Here is a 23,152-nt window from a genome sequence, read left to right on the forward strand (position 1 = left end):
GATAACACTAGCGTAGGTAATTATAGGATGAATTATCAAGTTGTAATATAATAATATTTGCCTAGGAGGCAGATAAACTCTGATTTTTCTGAGAAGCGCTATACGCTGCGAAAGCTTATTACAAATTTAATTTATTAACATGAGGCGTGAGTAGTCCAGTGGTCAGTGCGCTGGACTCCGGGTTAAACGGCCCGGGTTCAAGTCCTGGCTGGGGCTTAACGTTGAGTCCTTAAGCAAGACACTTCACTCACATTGTTTCGTCTTCTCGGATAGGACGTAAAGCTGGAGGTCCCGTCTCTTAAAGGGTAAGGGGTAAGAGACGTTAATTTCCCACGCACGAGATTACTGTGTGCTGGATGTCCTCCCCTGGGGTGGGTTGGGTGGGAAAACAGCAGGTCCACATCAGCTTATACAGTTGCCAATAAATTCAACCTGCTTGAACAAATAAACATGATGATGATGATGATGATGATGATGATGGTGACCATCAATGTCCAAACCCAACAGAGTAGCATTACGTATATGAGAACGATTCTTCGCAGTAAAGCACTATTTGAGCAATAGTGAAAATCAGACCTGAAAAAAAAAAAAAAAAAATTTCAGGCCTGTACGGGATTCGAACCACTGACCTCTGCGATACTAGTGCAGCGCTCTACCAATTGAGCTAACAAGCCAACTGGGAGCAGGCCATCAAATTAATTCGATATAAACCCGTGGATGATAAATCAAACAACAACAAACATATGAAACATATGTGTGAACTGCGGTTATGAGACGTATATGAGAACGATTCTTCGCAGTAAAGCACTATTTGAGCAATAGTGAAAATCAGACCTGAAAAGAGTAGCATTAGAAACATTTCTCACTAGTTCATGATCACTAAACTTCACTGATGGTTGGAAACCCAACTTCGATTCAAGTCTTTTGCCAGTCACGATTATTACATTTGTCTTGTCTACATTAATGGGAAGTTAATTTGTCACAGCCCAGGTTTGGATTGACGTCACGTTCAAGGTTATGCTAAACTTATAGTCGGCAATGAAATAGAAAAGTTTGAAGTAGGAATATTTTCAGGATAACTTTAAAATCCTTGTACTAAAATCTTCACATATCCTTTATTCTGCCAGTCTGAGGTCCCAGTGTCGAAGGTAATCATTACGAAAGGGATGTTTAATCGCGACTGTTTGAGAAGAAAGATGTTCAACAACTGGAACCAATCATGAGGAGGTCCCTCAAGACACGTACGTCACCCATTGTAATTTTCATAAAATGATCTCATTTGAATGCATATTTTACCCAACAAAATCGTGCAGCTTTACTTAAAAAATTAACGGCCAAACACTTAACCGAAAGTTTCTTTTACGAGTTAAGATGGGTGTCCGAGATCGGGCTATAGTTTACTTTGACGGCGTTTTGAAGTTATTAGGAGTAATTCATGGTATGTTCGGCGGCTTGTTGATTGTGCTGGGAATCGTGGTACGGCTTGTTGTTTATCACTGGACCAGCGAAATGCTTCTACCCCTCTGGATTGGAATAATAGTAAGTGACATTTATTTGTTAAAGGAGAATGGGACTTAATTGATGACTTAACGACACTGACTTAAAATGTCGTGTTTGTATTGACAAACTGATGATCAATTACCTTTCCGCGGATTAAAGTTATAGAATATCAATAAAAAAAAAAACAAAACAAAAACAAAACATATCTCTACAAGATCAGCTGATGATGGCTCCCATTAAGTTCTCACTAAGCACCACTCCTTTTTTGACTCTCGGTTTCTGGAAAATTTGCTGCATTGACGGCCAAAGAAACTAATATTGAAAAAGGACGAGTCAAATTCCTCTCTTTCTCTTAACTTAATTAAAATATAAAATACAAAAAAAACATAGCAACAGAAGAAACTTCTGGTGAGAGACACAAAACGCATGACTACCGTTGTGTGATATGCAAATATGTAAATAACGTAAAAACAAAGGCTGATAGTTTCTAAAGAAACTGTTTGGCGCTGCGTCGGTGGGGGTAACGAAATAATTTGAATATATCAACAAAGTTGAAATATGGTAAATTGGCCACCGTTACGGTTATAAAAGCTGACGTTTCGAGCGAAGGGCTAACGCTCGAAACGTCAGCTTTTATAACCGTAACGTATGATGCATGATCCTCGCAGTAGATAGCGCTATTTAAGCAATAGCGAAAATCAGACCTGAAAAAAATAAAGGCCTGTACGGGATTCGAACCACTGACCTCTGCGATACTAGTGCAGCGCTCTACCAATTGAGCTAACAAGCCAACTGGGGGCAGGCCGTTATGTTGATTCGTAATAAACCCGTCAAAGTGATAAATCAGATACAATGAGATATATGAAAGTTCATATATTTTGAACTGCGGTATTAGAAACGTATGATGCACGATCCTCGCAGTAGATAACGCTATTTAAGCAATAGCGAAAATCAGACTTGAAAAAAAAAAAAAAAATCAGGCCTGTACGGGATTCGAACCACTGACCCCTGCGATACTAGTGCAGCGCTCTACCAATTGAGCTAACAAGCCAACTGGGAGCAGGCCGTTAAGTTGATTCGCTATCTACTGCGAGGATCGTGCATCATACGTTTCTAATACCGCAGTTCAAAATATATGAACTTTCATATATCTCATTGTATCTGATATAACCGTAACGGTGGCCAATTTACTATTTCAACTTTGTTGATATATTTAACTTATAACGCAAAAACAGATTAACATCGCATTTTTATTAGTTAACCAGCATAACAAATACCCCAGAAGAGATTACGATAAATTCTTTTGATTGAGCGAGTTGAAGGCTCAGGGTTAGTTATTTCCAAGCCGGTTGTTGTCCCAGCGTGCCTTAAATTAAGGTTGCTATGCGGCTGAATGGATAACAAGTGCTCTCACAGTTAGTGGAGATGTTGGATTACGGACAGAAAGCAGAAATCAAAGATGAAAGTCAGTTTATGCTAGCTGAAAGCTCTCAGACCGTGGACAATTTGACGAATTTTTTATTTCACTTTGTTGCTAATTAATTGATGCGAACTTTCTGTTGGTCATTCAGAGTGAAGTGGATGGAATCAGCTATTGAAACTTGTGCACGATCAGGTCTAAAAAATATCTTAAAGAAAAAGGCAGAGAAACTCTACCAACGATGGCGCGGTCGATTATTCGTATAAGATGACTGTACATGTGTCCGTTTTCCGTTTTAACTGGCGAGTTCACTTAATGACAGAATTAAACAAAAAAATCAGCGCAAGCTGACTCGATCTCAGTTGCGTGCATCCTTCAAAGTCAAAAAAAATAAATAAATAGATAACTAAAAAAATAAACGGTCTAAATGAGTAACTGCCCTGATAATTTTTTTTCGTAGATTGCTGCCACAGGGGTTATTGCAGTACTGGATTCCAACATGGAGAACGCAGAAAGCTCCAAAAAGTATTATGTAAGTTCACGTCAACCCTAAGTTAGTTTATCTAATTACATAACAGTGCCAAGATTGATTACAATGAAAAGGCTTTCAAAATTCAAGTGCAGGCTTCCCGGCCAATTATTTTTCGGCGCTCAATATGAAATTTAGAGGCTTCCGCATGAAGTCCTCGATTACTGATCAGTTGATTATCCATCTATGTTGCTTTTTAGTGGCACATGTACCCTGACTTCAACTTCTCTGCCACATGTCTTTTTAGATATATACCCAACTTGTTTTACAATGTATGCTCTGTTTAACCCATTTGATATCAGTATTTTTGGTGTTTTCTTTGACCAACGAGGTGCTTCTGAGTAAGTGGATGATTATTCGGTATTAATCAACTGATCAGGTAATTCATGTTTTTTTCAACTTCTTCAATATTTTCATTTCAATTATCAGTTGATCGACTTCCTGCTGTTGTCAGTGGTATCGTTGCTCCTGTCCATAATGCTGATCATCTGTTACAGCATGGCAGTACACACGGTATTCACAGGTGAACAAGTCGGATCGTTCAGTTGGTATTCCTACAACAGAACTCCTGATCAGAATGTTACACGAACCAAAACCTTAACCACATTTGTGCTCTTTTTTTCTTGTTTGGAGTTTTTGCTTTGTCTTGGTTCCATCGCATACGTTAGATATGCTTATAGACGAGACTTTAAAAGGAAGCCGGTAAGATATAAACCAGTACAGTTTGATATATGAGGCAATATAGTAATCTGAGATTGCTTTTGTTTTGCTTCAGTGCGCTTTTTCATTTGTTACAGAAACTCGCACCTCCCTCTAAACCAATCAGATACAAAACTAAAACCAGTCGTAACTTGATCGACCGCGTTTTGACTCTTCATTGGTTCTTTTAATTCTATAGCTTTCCTTTGTTCCAATTTTGTTCTTGTATTTGCCATAAATGATTCTGTTACAGTGGACTAGTTTTTCCTTACCAGATTGTACAATTTGTTAAAAATTGAAGCTTAGCTCCATCATTAAAAACAGTTATGACTTAAATGTTAACATAGTTTAATTGATTTTCTCTTTGTCTGTTTGCATTTCAACAGAAATCAAGAATTGAAGAGAATGCACCGTATTTTTCTGCCAACGATACGAACGATGCTACTCTTTTCTAGGAGCAGTTTCAAAAAGCTCCGGTTAAAGTTCCTTCGTTAATTTGTTAATCGAGTTCAGTGGAATTATGTAACACAGCTCGACACACTTTTAAACGTCTCTTTGGCCCAGTCGCAGTTTTAAATGAAATAGAATTATATTAATGATTATAATGGGTAGATACATTGTAAGTGTAGTCTTGCACAGGAGCGTCATTTTAGTTACATCCCGCATAGATTCAATAGGCCTTGCACGTGTTATCAGAGTAAACCCACCGTTGATAATCAAAGGAGATGGGTTTAAATAGAAAGACCGAGTTCCCTAATTTTGGTGTAATGTCACCAAAATGATTAAATTAGTAAAAGAGATCATTTTCGATTGTAACTTTCCTGTAAATGGGTTGTTGTAAATGGTTTCCATTTGATCGTCGGGATTGTTGTTAAGAAAACCGGGCCAAACGATTACTCACGAATTTAGAGATCGGCGATTGAGACGACAACGTTTCGTTCGGATAGAATCGTGATTCTTCATGTTCATTCGTGTTGAATTGATAGTCTCGAAAAAAATCTGTCGAAACCAGGTTTTAATGCACAACAAGAGAATAAATTCTCTTGATATACAAGGAAAGCTTTCATTAAATCTTTCCAATTTGGGAATAAAACAGGTATATAACAAAACAAATTTCAGGAGTAATTCTCACAAAAGGAAATAACATCCGCTGTGGAAAATCTGTCTTTGTCTTCATGAACCTGTTTAAACTCTCAAGAGTCTGTGACGCGTTTGGCATAATTTCGGTTAAGCGCGTGCCTAATACATGATACTCGGGTCACCTGTAATCTTCCAGCTAAGCTCTCGTCACCTCCAAAAATTGGACACTATTTGATAAGTCTAGCGCAAATTTCTCAAACTTTAGAGAGCTTTGGTCGTCATTAATAGCCTTGGCGGGGGGGGGGGGAATGTCGGAGGACTTTGGTTATGTCGTGATAAAATGCCCTGATCCCCTCTAAGGCTCAGTTATATTCTTATGATCCCTCCAGAGCCCCTCCCCCACCTCATTGGTAGCTAATTGGCTGTCAATATTTTATAGCCCCCCCTGTATACTCTGTTGTAGACGACTGATCCCCTCTTTCCCCTTGAAAACCATGCGATGTTCAGAATTCTCCATTCCCTTCTCCTCCCCCCATGACAGCGTGCAGCGTGCTCAAATCGTGGACTTTGCACCAGGCTCCGCTCTTGCACCGGTGCAAGATGGCGGTTCTAGCGAAGGCTTACTTGGTGCTGTACAACGTTGTACTGACGCTTGGGTAAGGATCAGATCACCTCCCCATAATCCAAATATTTAATGCAAGAGGCTTGGGTATAATTTAACTAGTAAAGAGTAATTTTTTGCGCGGTATATTTGGCCATAACCCAGGTGTAAACAGCTTAACTTTCATAAAGCACGATTACTTGTTTTTTCGTTGGTGCAGCTCAGAAAATATAGGTTTCCCTTAGCAAGCCAAAGCCTAAGACTACTGCAACCAAGATTTTATTTCAGGCGTAAGTTTTTCAGTGATTTCTGTGTAAATCTCTGATTTTATCGTTAGATTTATTATTCATGATCCTATCAAGTGAGGTTGGTTTCTTGTTCCGCTGTCTGCAGATTGTCACGCGCCTTAAATTTTTTTATTTCGCCAAAATGGCCAAATTTCGTTAAATAAATAATTCGTACTGTGTACGCCAGATTAATTACATTCTATGCCCCTAAGAACTTAGATATAAAAGTTGATTGGTGAGGTATTGCCAAGCAGTTGATTTTTATCATTATTATATTGGCAGATAGGTGCCATTATTTCCTTAATAACTTTAGCGATGTTATTTTTATTTTGCAGATGGGGTGTGATTCTAGTCCTCTCAGTAAAGCACTTGACAGAGAAGAAAACCAACATTGGGCTTTACAACTCAGTGGAAACACCCCTCAAGATATTTCAATCTGCAGCCATCCTAGAGGTGAATGATTATCAAACCTACATGAATAGAACTAAGAAATTAGAACATTTAATATAGCCGTGTAGTTAACAATGCAGAGTAAACAGCATTTTTCATAAAATAAAAATAACAAAAACAAAAAAAAAAAAAAACCAACGAGTTAAGGGTGTTTAAGGCAACCTTTCTGATGTCAGCTAGAATATCTTTTTTAAGTTTGAAATTTTTACCTTGAAGTATGCTTTTTGTGAGGTGTAGAAAATATCCAACATGACTTTTTATTTCCTCCTGTTCCAGGTATTGCACTGTGCAGTAGGTATGTAAGATTATTTATGAGGGAAAATTTGATCATTGTTTAAGAAACATTTTACCAATTTGCACTGCATGCCTATGGCATTGTGTAGTAGCGTTCTACAAAGGCTGGCATTTTTGTCACTCTCAGGCTGTAAGCTGTCATGTGCTAGCCAAGATAAGAAAATTATTTCTGTTCTCATTGAAGGGCTTGTCATTGTGCGTTACTTTGTTTAGTATGAGAAATATGTTCCCCTTTTGCAGTTGGTATAGCTTTAATCTTATGGTACAATTTACAGAGAATAATCAGGGTCTAAATAATGACAAAAAACAAAAAATATAGCCACAAACTCTGGTATAGGCTCTAAATAAAGGCTTCAACCTAAACTTGTTTTTAAGCTGAAATATCGTGCACATTTATAGAGGGTTTAATAGTTCAAATTTACTTTCAGTGGCATTCTTTTTTTCCCACTTGTAGGTCTAGTGCCATCTTCAGTTGTTATTACAGCATTTCAAGTAGCTTCAAGACTCTTTTTAACCTGGGCAGTGGCTCACAGTGTCCCTCAAGTAAGTATTCATCAAATCTTCACGATAGCACTGATTTGGTGTGCTTAGAGCTTTGGGTATTATTATTTCATGCATATGCCCCACTGCCAAGTAGCTAGTTTTGTTTTTTAGCTCCAAGAAGATTTCCTATATTTGTTTTGATGAAGGGCGAAGGCTCCAAACTTCAGCTTTAAAACCTTGTTGCAGAGGCCAATTTATATTTATTTATCTACTCAATTGATAAGAACAAATTGACATTTTCTCCCCTAACCTAAATGCCCTAACTGGTTCCATTCCCCAGTCATTTTGAGGTTGGATTAAACAGTGACATGAGATGGTATAAACAGACTATACATCAACAGATATCAGTTTGAGTTGTTGTGGGATAATGTGGGTCAATATATTTGCTTCAGAGGTTACTAATATTTCATTAGTTAGATTTTTCATGTTTCTTTGCTCTAGGTTCATGACAATGCTGGCGTGGCAGGGTTCATTTTTGCTTGGTCCATCACGGAGGTTATTCGCTATTCATTTTATGCATTTTCATTGTTGGACAAGTTGCCGTACATACTTCAGTGGTGCAGGTTTGTCACCCTCTACTCCCTAACTTTAGTATTCATAATCTTCACAGTGTTCTTTTTACTGTTCTTATGGTGCTGGCAAGAAGAATTTTTTTGACGATCAAAAACTTCTCAAATTGATGATCATTGCCTTAATTCTCGTGACCTGTACATTAAATTAAAGATAGATACTTAAAGGAATAATTAAAAGCCAGTCACTCATAGGGATTAAAAGATTAACAGTCAGTTGGTTAGGATTTATCGCAAAAAGTTTCTCGTCATTTGTTTGACAAGCTCATAAAGAAGAAGAAACTGCAAAACATAGGCAGTTCAGGGGGCATCTTCAACTGCCGGTTGAAGTAAATCTGAGATCATCTGAGAGTGCATTGGTTTTCCTTTGCTTGCATCGTGCTAAATTGTATTCTCTATTGAAATTCCGTAATTATTTAAGTGGCTGAAACTAAAACATGTTTTTGTTGGCTCTTTTCACAGATATACTTTCTTTTATTTCCTTTATCCCATTGGCGTGACAGTAAGTAGTAATAAAGTTCTAATTTAAGAGGAAGTAAAGATTTTTCTAGGAAGTTACTTGTCTTGTTCGGATCATTTGTGTAACTAACATCATTCAACTGTACAACTATCAGTTGACCCTATGCACTCTAACATGGCCATCTATATTCTCTATACTGTTCTCTAAACATTTTCTAAGGTGCTGACGAGGAGAATGTGTTCACATACCAAGATTTTCTTAGTTAGATGCTAATCGCTGATATTGTTGCTTTCAGGGTGAGCTGGTGACAATATACTCCTCTCTTGGTTATGTTTCCAAGTCTGGTCTGTACAGTGTGTCCATGCCAAATCGTCTCAATTTTTCCTTTGATTTTCATCTCTTCCTAATGGTGGTGATGTTCTCTTATATTCCAAGTAAGTGTCTCAATGTCGATACACTTAAATTTTGGAGTGATTTTCAATACTGGACTCACCGTGCTTAGGTCCTCTCCTTTGTACCTATTCTCTAAGGCGCGCGTTGCGTGACAGTCGTTTCGGGATGTTGGCCCTTTTTGAATGTGAGCGTCACGTGAGAGCCGTTCTCAAGCATGACCGACGCATGACCCTCTTTCGGGGTGAAAGTCCCTCTTTAGGATGAGCGTTGCGTGATTTTCGTTCATTTGAATGTTCCCCCCCTTGGGGTAACAATGTAATGAATGACTGCTGGCCTGGAACGACTGTGTAGGAGACTTAATTTTCAATTAGACGCCAGCGAAGACAATTGTAGAAATGGAAGCCTAAAATAATAATATTAAAAAAAAAAAATTCAGGCTCTGATAGGGATTGAACTCTTGTCCCCTAGATACCAGGCCCCGCAGTACGTTTTGCTCTCACTTGTCCCCTTGACAGCGATTTATCCGTTGGAAAACGTTATCCGTAGCCTGAGTGTCAGGCCTTCCTAAGGGGCTAGGGGAGGGGGAGAAGAGAAAGGAAGTTTCTTCCTTTCGCTCTCTCCCTTTCTCGCTTCTCTCTTACCCCTTTCCCCCAGAAACGCTCCCAGAAACGCCTGATACTCAGGCTACGTTATCCGCCGTTCACATACAACTGGGCCCAGTCCTGCTCTACTACCTACAAGCAGAGATAGAAAGCTACAAGTTTGGAGGAAAGGCAAATTTTAGTTGGTTTGGAATTTTGGCCAAAAGAGTTTCACCTTTTCACGCAAGACAAGCGCGCAGGATTCCACATCGGTAGACTACGACTACAGTTTATGGAATGAAACTGTTCAAAACCCGTATGGGTTGTTGGGAATCTGACGAATTTGCCGTGAAATGTCTTATAAAAAAATAATAATAATAAAACAATAAAGAAACAAAAATTTCTTAAGCTGACAAATGATAAATATTCTCTTGAATTTCAGTCTTCCCGCAACTTTACTTTCACATGATCCGACAGAGAAAGAAGGTTATTGGTGGAAAAGTCAAACCGCAATAGCTTGAAGTTCCAACCGTCCAACTGAAAGGCTGGGAGAATTTTAGTCAAGATGCGTTTGTTGATTTTGTGTGTTTTGAATTTAAAACTAAGTGACTGGGGTGGCAAGCCACGAGTGGAAAGATTAGTTGAACTGTTGTGCATTATTGGCCCGTTCCTCAAAAGTCCCGGTTACTAACGGCCCCAAGCCATACTCTAAAGCTAAGCAACAGTGGTTTGGGTCTTGCATGCAGCTCAAAAGTTATTTCCATAACGTTACATCAGCAGATAAATTTATCATTTTAATTTCAAAACTATCAGTATCGCGATCTCTATAACAACACAGCAAACAAAAATCATTTTCCGGGATCGATGTTTACCGGAACTTTCGAGGAATTGACATTAGATACAGTTGGCGACATTGGTTGTCGCATGAAGTGTGTGAAGTTAGCCCTGGGTGTTCTCTGCTTCCAAAAAAAAAATTGGCTGTGATTCATTTTAGCGCTGTGAATTGTTCAAAATTGGACATGATACAGTTGCACTTACAAATGAGGCTTGCACAAAAGTCATCTTTGTCAATCGAAGCTAATATCACTAGCGTCCTATAAACGTTTGTCTATGAAATATTTTTTCAGTTCTGAATTAGTTTTTCAAAAAATATATATCACTTGAATTCTTTTATAAACTACGAGATGTAATTTAATTTATTGATTGAATATGGTGAAAGAGCCTTAAGGACATAGCAGTTTGAATGGTATTTTTTTGTCAGAATAATTTGTAGAGAGCATGCATTAAACCTAGACGCATATATTATGTAAATCTAAACACTTCGGTCGTCGAGCAATTTTTTTGCGAAGTTAATTGCGCTCTTTGTATGTTTAAGGAATTGAGTATATGTGAGGTAATTATAGTGTTAGAAAACAGAGTTTGAAAACTAAAACAGAGGACACATTTTTAAAGCGATAAGGGAGCTCTGGAAGACTAATTTAGATTTTATAAGTTTGGAAATTTGCACCTCGTCGCTTGACTGCGCTAAAACAGACGCCTTCTATTTTGAATCAAAAGCGATAAGGGGCCGACCATTTAACTTTTCAGGGGGGGTGGATGATTTCTGGTCATCAAGAAAGTTTTTTTCTGGCAATCCGCTGTGCAGGATATTTTTTTCCGATTTTTTGGTACATTTTTCCTGTTACATTTGGGTTGCATGCAATTTTTTTCTTCCAACAAGCGCTTGCAGGAAGTTTTTTTCAAAATCACCCACCCCCCCTCAAAAGTTAAATAGTCGGCTCCTACTGTCTTTTATTTTCTAAGCCAGCAAGATTTCATTTACGCGGATTAGATTTTTCTAACTTGAAGAGTCTGCAACGTGGAATCCAGAAAACGTGGAAAAGCTAAACACAAAATTAAGATTTGTTGAAAATTTAAAGCAAAAAAATATGACAGATTGCATTTGTTCAACATAGGAGCGTGGGCGAAGCTGTTCGATTCAATAGATAAGAGGAAAATTTAAAAGGAATAAAAACTCCCAAAGGAAAAGGTTTCATTGCCTGCAGTTCTTTTATTCTCCGGCAACAAAATAAAATTTCTAAAATAGGTCTGTTTCTTTTTCCGATGAAGGGAAGTCAACTTATTTACTTTCTGTCGCAAATGAAAGGGAGGTTTTCAAACACAGGTGTATGTTGAGGTGAATCATACATTTTATGTGGTTACTATTGGCGACCCTTTATTAGCAAAGCTGTCAGTCAAATGAACCTACCATTGTCATGCGTGTAGGATGTTTGTCCGTCAACAAGAATTATGCGAATTCGAAAATTTTTACCGTGGCTCCGATGATGAGTTTGCCCTGAGTGAAATTCTACCCTTCATGGGTGAACTTGGGCTTACAGTGAAATTTAAGCGGTTGTTACCGAAGGGAAATATCTCACCAGAGCCGCGACAACAGAATGACGGACAACAAAGATAATGTAAATTGGAGTAGATTTGGTTTGGATCCTGTTGGGCGATCAGAGCCTTCGCCTCCAAGACCTCACGGCGATGAGTCGGTAGAAGTTACAGCCAGTGGAAGTACATCTTGTGGTAATCCGAATGTCAAAGATCTTTTTGATGAAGATCAGGTTAGTATGAAAAAAATGGCGGGAAACGAAAAGAAAATTCGTTACCGTTGTCAATTTTATGATCATCCGTTCTCGCTCGAAGGAACGACTTTCATTTGCATATTAAAAGGATTCTTGTAGTTTTAGGGGTTAAAACAAGCAGTTATTTCAAACGAATAGTTATTAACCAAAAATTTTTGTGAAAAGAGAACACAACAATTTGGAAGGAAAATTGGGATAAACCTTGACTTGAATCTAATATTTAATTAAGTTTCTGTATTTCCATGTAAGTAAGCATACGTTCCCTCATTCGCGTGTTTCGGCAGCTGGCTTCAACACCGGCGAGTACAGGTTCTTCAATTTGTGTTTTGATTTTATAAGTACATGAAAGACTCTTTAGAATACATTTTACTCTTTGTGATTAGAGGGAAGGTAAGCGATTTCATGGTTGATCTAATTTTGATCAAACGTGAAATTATTCAAGAAAAAAATTGAAACAAACAAAATTGTACTTGATCGAACGTGTTCTTTACCCGACCTGAATTGTTAATCAAAATTTGATAAAATTTAAATTAGACACTCCGATAGCGATTACTGATTTCATGAACAGTATGCTTTTTCTATGCATGTGTTACGATGAAAAAAGAGTTTTTTTTTCTCTCCGTTCCATTAGCTTTGAACAATATTGTTAATTTTGTCTAGCGTGAAGATGTAAATTTCCTGAGATTCGATCAAGAGGAACCAATTCGCACTGACAGTGCCCGCACTCGAATATTCTATTTAACAATAAACCCTTTATACCCCATATAGGCTTATCCTTTAGAACTGGACAAATATCGAGTTCGCTGGGAAAGCATTTTGATAATTTTGTTATAGAGAGAACTTCTGAAGATCCAGATGAACAACAATTCTCGGTCGATGTGAGATTAAGTTGTTTTTTCTCAAAATGGCCCACGGCAATATATATGCTGTCTGCCAGAGCTTTTAATATTTATTCAGAAAAAGTCTATCTTTGCTGTTAAGTACTTTGCATGAGAATCTCTTTTAACAGATATTTGACCTTTCTGTCCAGACAAATCTTAGAAGCCAAAGTAAAGGAGCTTTTGCTGTTGTCGAAAACATAATGACAGACAGCTTGCAATGTAGATAACATTATAAAAAGTTAGTTCATATACCCCACTGGTGCAAAGTGCTTCTCATGCATGCTGATTAGCTAGTTCAAAAGTGATTGGCAAGTACCATTCATCTCCAATGAGCCTAAGAGATAAAATCAAAATCTCTCTCTCTGTGAAAGTGAGGGATATATAGATGGTTTGCATGTTATGTCATTACTGCCATGTTGGTGGACGTAAACAACATATCTCATTAGCTTCTTTTGTTTGTCTACCAGCATTTGTTCCTTTCACCATTGTTACCTGTGTCTCTAGAGATTGGTTGCAAACCATCTCTACCTCAGTGCCTCTTGGGTTGGTACATATTCACCCCTATCCACCTTTAATTTGATGAATAATTAATTATTGATTAATATATAAAATGTCCTTAATTAATTACATTAAGGGGGATCAAGTGTCTGAGAAGCCATGGTGGAAGGCAAACTTCTTTGTGAGGGAGCCAGTGTTATTTGGAACATGGGATGGTGAGCTTTTATATTAGTGGGATATAATAAAGTGTATTTGAATTACTCATGATTTAGAATCATTAATAGTATAGGTGCTTGGCTGCCTGTAGCAGGAATTAAGATATTTAGTGATCTAGTACAGGTACCCAACTTGGGAGGCTCCTTTACTCTACCTGCAATTTTCATGACATTTTATTTTGTGTTAATGTTTATCTCACTTTAACCCATAACCATAAGTTATAAAACTGTAACAGCTTGCTACAGACTGTCAATAAGGGACTTAATCAAATTGTTTTTTACTGCTATAGCCTGGGGTACTCAGGCTCCGCATGCAAGAATTTCACCTATGGGTTATAATTCTCTATGCTATGCTGAAAAAAATCAAGATCCTTGTTGGTAGTTGATGGCCCCTATAAACATTTTTGATCAAACCACCAGCCACCCTTACAGATATAAACTAGCCATCAACATTATTCACACGCACACTTCATCGACAAAATTCAGGAAATGTTTGTCAATCCCTTTGCAAATCTTGTGAAATTCTTCTACATATTTATGTATCACAGGACAGTTGCAGTTTTCAAGTGTACTGATTTAAGTAATTGAAAGTAAACTGAATTTTTTGTTTAATTTTTCTTTAATCAAAGGTGTATTTACATCATGTATGCTGAACATCTTTGGTGTGGTTATATTTCTCAGGACTGGGTGGATGGTGGTATGTACCTATAATATCTATTTCCTTTTAATATAACCACACTAACAATAAACAAGCAATGTGTACAAGCCCAGTTATAAGGCAGTCTCAATAACCCTCTACATGCTAACATCAGTTTACATTTTCTTCAGACTGTTCTGACTATACATTTTCTAAGGTGCTGAAAAGGAGATTTTGTTTAACAATCAAGAGCTTTTAGTTGGTGATCATTTCCTTTATTCTCCTGACCTTAATGTTTGATTCAGGGGTGGTATTGTAAGGAGAAATTAGATGCTAGTCACCACTAGGAGTCAAAGGGTTATAAAAAAATATTATCCCAGATGATCATGTAGAGCTTTTGTGCTAAATGTTAAGATTTCCTTACAAAAACAACGACAAGGAAGGCATTCTTTGTGTAAATAGTTTTATGCATGATTAGTTATAAAACCATTCCAAATTGTTATTTTTCATTATTTTTTCTCAGGGTAATGCTGGCATTGGGCTGTCATTGTTGATTATTGTGTTAACTCTGTTGGTTGCTCTGGCTCCAGCACTATCAGCCATTGGGGTTTGTGAGCGGTGTCATGTTGAAAGTGGTGGTGTGTACTTCCTTTTAGCGCATGTTCTAGGACAGCGGAGTGGAGGAACAATTGGAATTCTTTACTCTTTTGGAATGGTGAGGTGGTGATGAAATGATGCATTGGCATCTCTTATCACCAAAAGATAGCTCATGTAGCCTCTAAGGGATCATGCAGAAAAATGTGGAAAACCTTAAGGGTCCATGACTAGTTACAAGTTTCAAACTTAGAAAGGGTTGTAAAATTCCAGTTTCAAAATAGCAAATATCTGTTCTAATTTTCTTTCTCTCTTAGCCTTCCATTCCCATTCAGCCAACAAATTTTATCTTTAAAGATTTTTTTTAAATTATTTGATAAGAAGTTGATCACCATGGCTCACAGGTTTTATTCTTCTTAATCCTCTCATTTTCATTTCCATCAGGCCGTTAGCATTTCATTATTCTGTGCTGGATTTGGTGAATCCTTGGCGGAGACCACAGGCTGGGAAGGTCCATGGGCAGTTCGTGTGATTGGTCTGATTACTTCCTTGATCTTATTGGTTGTTGTTCTCGCTGGCGTCAAATGGGTCGTCAAACTACAGCTTCTCCTTCTTGCTATCCTTATGCTCTCTGTTCTTGACTTCCTTGTCGGCACCTTTGCTCATACTGATTATGGTAAGTGTCGGGAAGTGATAGAGAAGGCAAGGGGAGGGGAGGGTGGGGGTCTGTGTAATTACTGTCAAGAGATGATCTTTAATATTAAGTGACCTATAATTTGTGCCATGTTTATTAATTCTAATGATGGCTTGGTATTTGTACATTTATTTCTTTTGGCCTCTGTGTGAGTGAACAGTTTTGCCCATCTTTTCTACATTTTTGAAGTAAATGCATGTGTATTCTTCTATGACTGACTGGTGTCGAATACCTTAAGAGGAAAATTTTATTAATAAAGAATACAAGGGAACAATTCTTAACACAGAGTTAGAAATTATCTTCCAAAGCGTGAATAGTAAGTATGATATAGTTATTCTTGAAAAATAAATCACATTGATATGTAAGAATTTGTTAGGTCCTTGTGTATCTCATCTGTACAGGGTGGTAAAAAGATCATCAAAGATCTTTTTAAAGAGATTAAACCCTTTTCATTGATTTAAACCGGTACACTAAGTTCCCCTAAGATAAATAGCCAGTAGTTAGGTTTTGTAAAAAGCTTAGGGAAGTTTCGTTTTATTCAGTAAAGTGACCTCTAAACACTCATCAATATGTTTTGTGTTTGTGGCATCTATCTCTTTCAGCTGCTGGTTTCACTGGCTACAGAACGGAAAATATGGAGAAAAATGCCCCGCCCAAGTTCTCTGAAGGGCAGAATTTCTTTTCTGTGTTTGGTGTTTTCTTCCCCAGTGCAACAGGAGTACTGGCAGGTATTAACATGAGTGGAGACCTCAAGGATCCCTCAAGTAATATTCCTGCAGGAACACTTGCAGCATTGGGCTTTAGGTTAGAGAAAGTTCCACATTATTTTGATAATACCTAAAAATGCCCCGCCCAAGTTCTCTGAAGGGCAGAACTTCTTTTCTGTGTTTGGTGTTTTCTTCCCCAGTGCAACAGGGGTACTGGCAGGTATTAACATGAGTGGAGACCTCAAGGATCCCTCAAGTAATATTCCTGCAGGAACACTTGCAGCATTGGGCTTTAGGTCAGAAAAAGTTCCACATTATTTTGATAATACCTAAAACTTTCACGTACGCCTTGGGGTGATCATCTGTATTTATAACATAAACAAAGTAAAGCGCGCGCTCTGATTGGTCAATTTAGCGTCCCCCATTTGCCCATGGGTGTACGCTGCTGACGTGAGCAAATGCAAAGACTATTCTTCCGCGCGCGCTTGTTTTTTCTAGTCACGTAAGATTTGTTAAATAAAAGGGAACTCTTTAGCTACAATGTATCAATGTTATGTTATAAAACAAATGGTAAACACCACAGCGTACACTATTGAGTTATGGATGCACTTGGGAGGTTTGCTAAGCACTCAAGAAGCTAGAGTCGCTCTCGGCTATCGCCTCGAGCGACTCTTACGCTTCTTTCGTGCTTAGCAACCTCCCGCGTGCATCCATAACTCAATAGTGTACGGTGTGGTGTTTACCATTTGTTAATTATATTATTGTTACAATTTGAATACACTGTCTGGCAAACTGGTAATGAGAAGTACAGGTAAGAACATAATCAATTGGAGGATGCAGTTTGGATGAAACAGCACATTTTTTTCGACGAGGTGTTAAAAAAAAAATTGTTGTCATCGTTTGAAAGAATAAGCTTTCGGATCCTGGGGTTGTGGAAGTCAATCCCATTACGTCGTCGTATTTAATTGAACAAGTGGTTTATGAGTCAGTTCGGGAAGGTTGGAGAGCACGAAAGATGAGTAAGAGGTGTTTGAGGTGCAGCCAAGAGTTACTCTAACTTCTTGAGTACCCTCCAAACTTACAGAGGGCCAAACGGTCATCAGTTTCACTGCTTTCCTAAATAAATAAAGCCTATTGACTGATTGATTGATTCACTTTCCAAGTGATTCATGTCACGATGCATGCACAGCTGACGTGCGAACAGATCGTTTCGTAACATTTATAATGCAGTAGTTAGAATTTTGTTGTTGGAACAAGAAAGCCCTCTGGTACACTGGACACACGTCTGGTACACTGGACATACGTCTGGTACACTGGACACACGTCTGGTACACTGGACACACGTCTGGTACACTGGACACACGTCTGGTACACTGGACACACGTCTGGTACACTGGACACACGTCTCTAGCGTCCATAATGGGGATAGGAAGGACCCTTCATTAATTTACTTTGATTACACGAATCTACCCGCTATTTTATAAACTTATTTAATAAAAAACCGTTTGTTCTTGTCTCTGAACAGTGGAATGCTTTACATCTTGTTTGCTGTGTTACTTGGCGCAGTCTGCAGCCGCTATGCTCTGCTCACAGACTATATGATAGCATCCAAGGTGTCGTTAGTTGGAGTGTTGTTTCTGTTTGGTCTGTATGTATCTTCTTTATCCTCCTGTCTTGGTGCTCAGTATGGAGCCCCGCGAGTGTTACAGTGTATCAGCAAGGAGAATGTTGTACCTCTCATTAAATCACTGGGCAAAGGGGTAAGAAGATTTCTAATAGGGTTATTGTTAAGGAAGATGTGTCTTTTTTGTATGGTTATGATACTAATCAAAGACTAGAATAGAACAATTTTGTAAGCTGGGACAGGACAGCCTAACCTTACCACCAAAAACTGATCAATCACAACTGTCTTTTCGCCAAATTCTAATTGCCAATAGCAACCCATCACCGCTTCACTTTTACTCAAGTCATCAAAACGCGAGACATTGTCACTGCTAAGGATCTTTTTTAGGAATACTCTTACCATTGCCAGTAACATCACAGCGACTTGAATAGAACCAGGCTTAAAACAATCAACTAACAAAGGACTGATCTCTAAATTCTTAGTTTCTGACAAAACTCTTCTTGTCTTTGTTTTCAGCGTGGTCCAAATCAGGAGCCGTATGTAGCTGCGATATTTGTGGCTGTGATTGCCATAGCATTCATAATGATCGGTAACCTGAATGCTTTGGCTCCTATAGTGACAATGCCATTTCTACTCACATACGCTGCTATTGACTACGCGTACTTCAAACTCGCCATGAGCTATGATCTACGAGAACAGCAAAAATTGTTTGAACGAAAACCGTCATCAGATCTCAAGAAATCGCCAGAAAGTCGGTTGATTTCGTCTGATTTTAAAGACAGTGGAAAGAAATTGAGTTACGGCAGCAGCTCCGAGGAAAAATATGATTTTGGAGAAGTGAAATTTGGCATGCAAGATGCCATGGAGAAGGATGACTCCCAGGAAAAGGAAAATAAAAATAAAGATGACAAGTGGTCTGATTACAGCTCGCCTCTGGATATGCCAGAGCACGATACAGCAGAAACGAAAGTTAATTTAGAAAGCAGAGACACTGATGGCGAAAAAGGAGATTCGGAAGTGTTTAATGATACAACAAAACTGCTGCAGAGTGAGAGCAATAAAGACAAGGAAAAAACACTAAGAGAAAGACGAAAATCGGATGAAGCAGATCGCGAGAAATTAAAAGGTAAGTTAAATCGTGTTCTTGAGTTTTTAACTCTGAATATTGAATTTGTAGTGTTCTTATTGGCTCTCTCTCTCTCTCTCAACTCCGGTTATCAGCTCATATACCGAGTCATGCATTGCGCCAACTGTCGCGGAGCTGAAAGAAAGCTCCAAATATCCAAACGTTTAGGATTTGACGCAATTTGATAAAGTTATTTTAGAAAGGTAGTGACATAATTTTTTCAGATTATCGTTAAGCCATAGCATAGACTTTTATTTCTCTTAACTCTGCAATTACAGTGCAGACAAACACCGAAAGGGCAAGAGTAAACGACAGACAAGTATAGTTTAGAATGGAGAAAGTTAAATCAGGAAACCCCTGGCTGATTGGTGCAAAATGCAGAGAACTGTTAAGTAGATCCTAACAGCTTGCTGTAGTTGTCTGTCGCAGTTTACGAGCATTCGAACCTTTCTCTGAAGTAAACAAGTGTTAAAGGGCCCAATATTGTGTATGTTGATGTGAAGTTTTGTTTGTACCTCGGTCTCAATTAACCAATGTTGTTTTTAATTCCTTTAAATTTTAGAACGTAGAAGGAAAGAAGAATACTATGATGAAGAGCATCAGATCAAATGGGAAATAGAAAAACAACCTTCTTCTTATTATTCAGATTTGTGTAATCGATGGGTGTCTTTAGCTGGGGTAAGTGATGATTGATATGGTAACTCTATTCTAGCTACAACACTTTTCTTTGAATTCATTATCTTTAGAGAATTTGTACCAACTTACGAAAGTAACGCAACGTGAGGGAATTATTGTGCTATATGCAAGAACGCGTGTGAAAATAACCTTTTTTTGAATACATATATCTTATTAGACGTTTTGTTGTGTAGTATCGCTGAGTATTTTTACGAGTTGTACTGTATTTTGATTCGCCCTACGGGCTCGTCAAAATACAAATAACGAGTAAAAATACTCAGCGATACTACACAACAAAACGTGTAATAAGTTATTTATTATCCAACACGCCAAATTGTTATTTCAGTGCGGGCGAATTTCGCGGATATTTATTTCCGGTGAGTGCTTGAAAGAGGTATGCAAAGCGGAACGGAATTGGCGCGTTGTCGTGCTGTTTCTATTTTCTTCAATAAATGAAGAAATCTCCTGGTCGTCTAGCTTTTTTTCTTCGTTCTATTCATCTAATAAACTTGGATCTATGTTTGCCAGCCACTCTGACTCTTCGTCGTCAGAATTATGATTCAAATTGTTCGCCATTTTTTTTCGTAACTTCAATCCATTTCTTCGCTTGCGCGATGCGAGAAAACCTGTCTAACCGGTTCTCTGGAGGACAAATACCACGTGATATTTGTACTCGTTTATGGCGTTATTTATACTCTACGGAGTGTAGTTGGATAATAATTTTCAATACTTTTGTGAGGCAAGTATCGCTTATCTTAGAGCTGATATTTTGACTTGCAGGCGTTTGCCAGTATACTGATAATGTTCCTTATTAACTGGGGATACGCCCTCGCAAACATCTCCTTGGCGTTAATAGTGTACATATATATCGGTCAGGCAAACCCAGGACTGTCGAAAGGTAAACTAGGATTGATTTTCCTATGCAATATTAAAAATGATTTCTATTAAAAATCTCTTGTCCGAAGAATCGTTTTTCCAACTCTGAATCCTTCTAATTTGGTCACATTTCAATATTTTTCAACCATGTTACATATGGATATTGGATCTGTAGCTGTACAATTTTTTTCTTATGTGGCGACATTTGAATCCATTTATTTGCAAATCTGGGCTAGCCCATAGACTCGGTGGCCTGGAGGATAACGCAATTAAATCAAAGGCAAGAGGTCTGGATTCGAACCCAAACGGGGTCTCATGGGGGAAATCTTGCTCGTTAGACAAGCCATTCAACCACTCATCCTCCACTGCCCGCTCGAATTCAAACTGCAGTCATCTTCTATTACAGCCTCGGTTGATAACGGTTAAATGGCGTAATAATGACAAAGTGCTCTGTAATATATTTCAAATGCTTCTAGATCATCATTTTGTGATTTAGTTGTTTTTTTGTGTGTGTCTTTTCAGGAGTTGCTTCAGATTTCGTGTTCTTTAAGTGGGTTCAGTCTTTGTGGGATAAACTGGCAAGGTAACCTTTAAATGTGCATGTCCATCAAAATTTTGTTACGTACACCTAAAGAGTTGTAAAATCACCGTGTTTGTTAAAAAAGACAAAACATAGACAAAACAGAAAAAAATGACGATATAAAGAACAAACCAAACAAACAAAAAGTAATTAACTCTGCATTAACTGACCGTTTGATCTCCTGGTCTCTTATTTAAAAGAGACGAGAAAATGTGTAATTTGCAATTTAACCACAATGGTCTATGAAATTGGCGAGAGCAGAAAGTTCCTACACTGAAAACCTAAATCCTAATTCGGAGTTACATTGTAAATTATCATCTTCCAGTTGACGTACAAAACCCCCGTGTTTATTTACATTATTTTTTTCTTTGTAAACAGGAAGGAATCTTCACAACAGCAAATCGTAGTCCCAATCAGCGGCATTCCTTATCAGATGTCCACCTACCAGCTGACAGAAGAAAACACAGACTTTTCCTACCGAGACAAGAGGCACCAGTCCTCCATGGTAACAAGTATTGGACCCCAATGACGTAATAGTGTCATTAAGAAATAGTGGGGAGGGGTGGGACGGGTTCGGGAGATAAAATGAAGGAAGGGTTCTTTTCGGAAATTAATTATGGCGTTACTTCGCTTATTAAACTCAATAATTACTCTACGGTTATGGTCATTTTTCTAACTAATTCCTTTGTAGACTTTTCTGAAGCCTTCAGTGACAGAGCTCCTTTAAGTTCGAGTTTAGTTATCCACAAAGCTGTTGAATTTCAATCATTTTATATGTGTGTGTGTTCCAATTCTTTTTCCCAAGAGGCACAAATCTGGCTTAGTTTTTCAAAATTTTAGAGTTTATTTGACCATCGATTTTATTTGATGAGAAGAAAGAATTATTTGTGAAAAAATTATTTACGTGAGTGTACAACTAAGTTATTAGTAAAAAGGGATTTATCAGTTAGGTAAAGGAATAGGTTGAAGATTTTAGATAATACAAATGGTTAAGAAAATGTTATATATATTAGTTTGAATGTAAGGGTTTTTTTTGTAAATACTTTGAAAAATTTATTTATACTGTAGGATATATAATTTTCTGAGGCCTTCAGTCCATTGGGTCAACTTAGATTCAAAATGAAAAATTCGTTGGAATATTTTAATTTATTAACATGAGCAGAAGCTTTATTTTTTTCAATTTTGTTTGAAAGGGTAAATATATTACAAAAAAAAAATTAAAAAGATAAAACAAAAACGGAATGACCAACATTTAGGAAAGTGCCAAGAATTAATTTATCAAACCTCAAGGTTTACTGATTTGGACCGTCTGGAGCTGAGAAGTTCAGCTATTCCTTGTTTTCAAAGGTTTGGTTACTTCTGGTGAGGTGGTACTTTATTTGCATACAGAGCGGTTTTCTGTTGTGACTGCCAAGGATCATTTTAGCCAATCAAAAAGGACATTAGAATGAAGTAAACGAACGAGAACTTGAATACGCGGGATCAGGGCCCTAGTCATGTGTTGGAAAACGCGCCTGGCAGTGCCTTTACAGTTTTTATTTTTATTTAATATTACTATTTATTTATTTTTTGCTTTTACACCTGATTGGTTGAGAATGGGACGGGATTTTTTTTTTAACTACAGAGCCCCTATGAAGCAAATCTGAAGCAAATCTGAAGCAAAGCTGAAGCAAATCTGAAGCAAAGCTGAAGCAAATCTGAAGCAAATCTGAAGCAAATCTTGAGCAAAATCAAGATTCTTGACACTTAATCGAAAACCGCTTAATTGAGGATAACGAAAGAGTGTAGGAACTTTACACACCAAGAAACTGAATCTAAATTTGAATTAGTGAATTATTGCCATTTTGAACCACTCGAGAAATAAAGTGAAATTAGTATTCACGAGAGTCCTGTTCTCTTTTTTCTGAGCTTTCTTTGTATTACCGTTTCATCTTCGAGTTTGCTCCCAATGACTAATCTAAATTTCTTAGGTGCAATTAATCAAAGATCTACATAAAAGAATTTAACGAGTC

General features: G+C 37.8%; 3 protein-coding genes and 1 pseudogene across 3 annotated transcripts; all 4 read left to right on the top strand.

Moving 5' to 3' along the window:
- The window catches only part of LOC148740617 (uncharacterized), a 1,045,961-nt pseudogene that overhangs the window by 280,341 nt on the left and 742,468 nt on the right, over positions 1 to 23,152 (top strand).
- LOC111341837 (uncharacterized) lies at positions 1,259 to 4,964 on the top strand. Its single transcript, XM_022948861.2, has 4 exons — positions 1,259 to 1,539; positions 3,381 to 3,452; positions 3,879 to 4,151; positions 4,535 to 4,964. The coding sequence occupies exons 1-4, from the start codon at positions 1,372 to 1,374 to the stop codon at positions 4,601 to 4,603; spliced, it is 582 nt and encodes a 193-aa protein (XP_022804596.2). The 5' UTR covers positions 1,259 to 1,371; the 3' UTR covers positions 4,604 to 4,964.
- LOC111341830 (very-long-chain (3R)-3-hydroxyacyl-CoA dehydratase 2) lies at positions 5,829 to 11,435 on the top strand. The gene is made up of 8 exons (XM_022948853.2): positions 5,829 to 5,884; positions 6,452 to 6,569; positions 6,843 to 6,861; positions 7,315 to 7,403; positions 7,845 to 7,966; positions 8,435 to 8,474; positions 8,728 to 8,866; positions 9,849 to 11,435. The coding sequence occupies exons 1-8, from the start codon at positions 5,829 to 5,831 to the stop codon at positions 9,920 to 9,922; spliced, it is 657 nt and encodes a 218-aa protein (XP_022804588.2). The 3' UTR covers positions 9,923 to 11,435.
- LOC111341829 (solute carrier family 12 member 8) lies at positions 11,664 to 23,022 on the top strand. The gene is made up of 12 exons (XM_088748815.1): positions 11,664 to 12,012; positions 13,549 to 13,627; positions 14,257 to 14,324; positions 14,788 to 14,979; positions 15,303 to 15,534; positions 16,155 to 16,356; positions 17,785 to 18,019; positions 18,400 to 19,009; positions 19,572 to 19,687; positions 20,465 to 20,582; positions 21,083 to 21,143; positions 21,519 to 23,022. Exons 1-12 carry the CDS (start codon positions 11,842 to 11,844, stop codon positions 21,667 to 21,669), a joined length of 2,235 nt encoding a protein of 744 aa, XP_088604941.1. The 5' UTR covers positions 11,664 to 11,841; the 3' UTR covers positions 21,670 to 23,022.

The sequence above is a fragment of the Stylophora pistillata genome, chromosome 2, assembly GCF_964205215.1.
Source record: "Stylophora pistillata chromosome 2, jaStyPist1.2, whole genome shotgun sequence".
Classification (NCBI taxonomy): domain Eukaryota; kingdom Metazoa; phylum Cnidaria; class Anthozoa; order Scleractinia; family Pocilloporidae; genus Stylophora; species Stylophora pistillata.

Bases quoted from the DNA above. Each gene is read 5' to 3' on its own strand.
- LOC111341830 (XM_022948853.2), top strand. From the start codon at position 5,829: ATGGCGGTTCTAGCGAAGGCTTACTTGGTGCTGTACAACGTTGTACTG. The intron at 5,885-6,451 runs GTAAGGATCAGA...TTTATTTTGCAG, and splicing joins AACGTTGTACTGACGCTTGG to ATGGGGTGTGATTCTAGTCC. The intron at 8,475-8,727 runs GTAAGTAGTAAT...TGTTGCTTTCAG, and splicing joins TTTATCCCATTGGCGTGACA to GGTGAGCTGGTGACAATATA.
- LOC111341837 (XM_022948861.2), top strand. From the start codon at position 1,372: ATGGGTGTCCGAGATCGGGCTATAGTTTACTTTGACGGCGTTTTGAAG. The intron at 1,540-3,380 runs GTAAGTGACATT...TTTTTTTCGTAG, and splicing joins CCCTCTGGATTGGAATAATA to ATTGCTGCCACAGGGGTTAT. The intron at 3,453-3,878 runs GTAAGTTCACGT...TTCAATTATCAG, and splicing joins AAAGCTCCAAAAAGTATTAT to TTGATCGACTTCCTGCTGTT.
- LOC111341829 (XM_088748815.1), top strand. From the start codon at position 11,842: ATGACGGACAACAAAGATAATGTAAATTGGAGTAGATTTGGTTTGGAT. The intron at 15,535-16,154 runs GTAAGTGTCGGG...TATCTCTTTCAG, and splicing joins CTTTGCTCATACTGATTATG to CTGCTGGTTTCACTGGCTAC. The intron at 19,010-19,571 runs GTAAGTTAAATC...TTTAAATTTTAG, and splicing joins AGATCGCGAGAAATTAAAAG to AACGTAGAAGGAAAGAAGAA.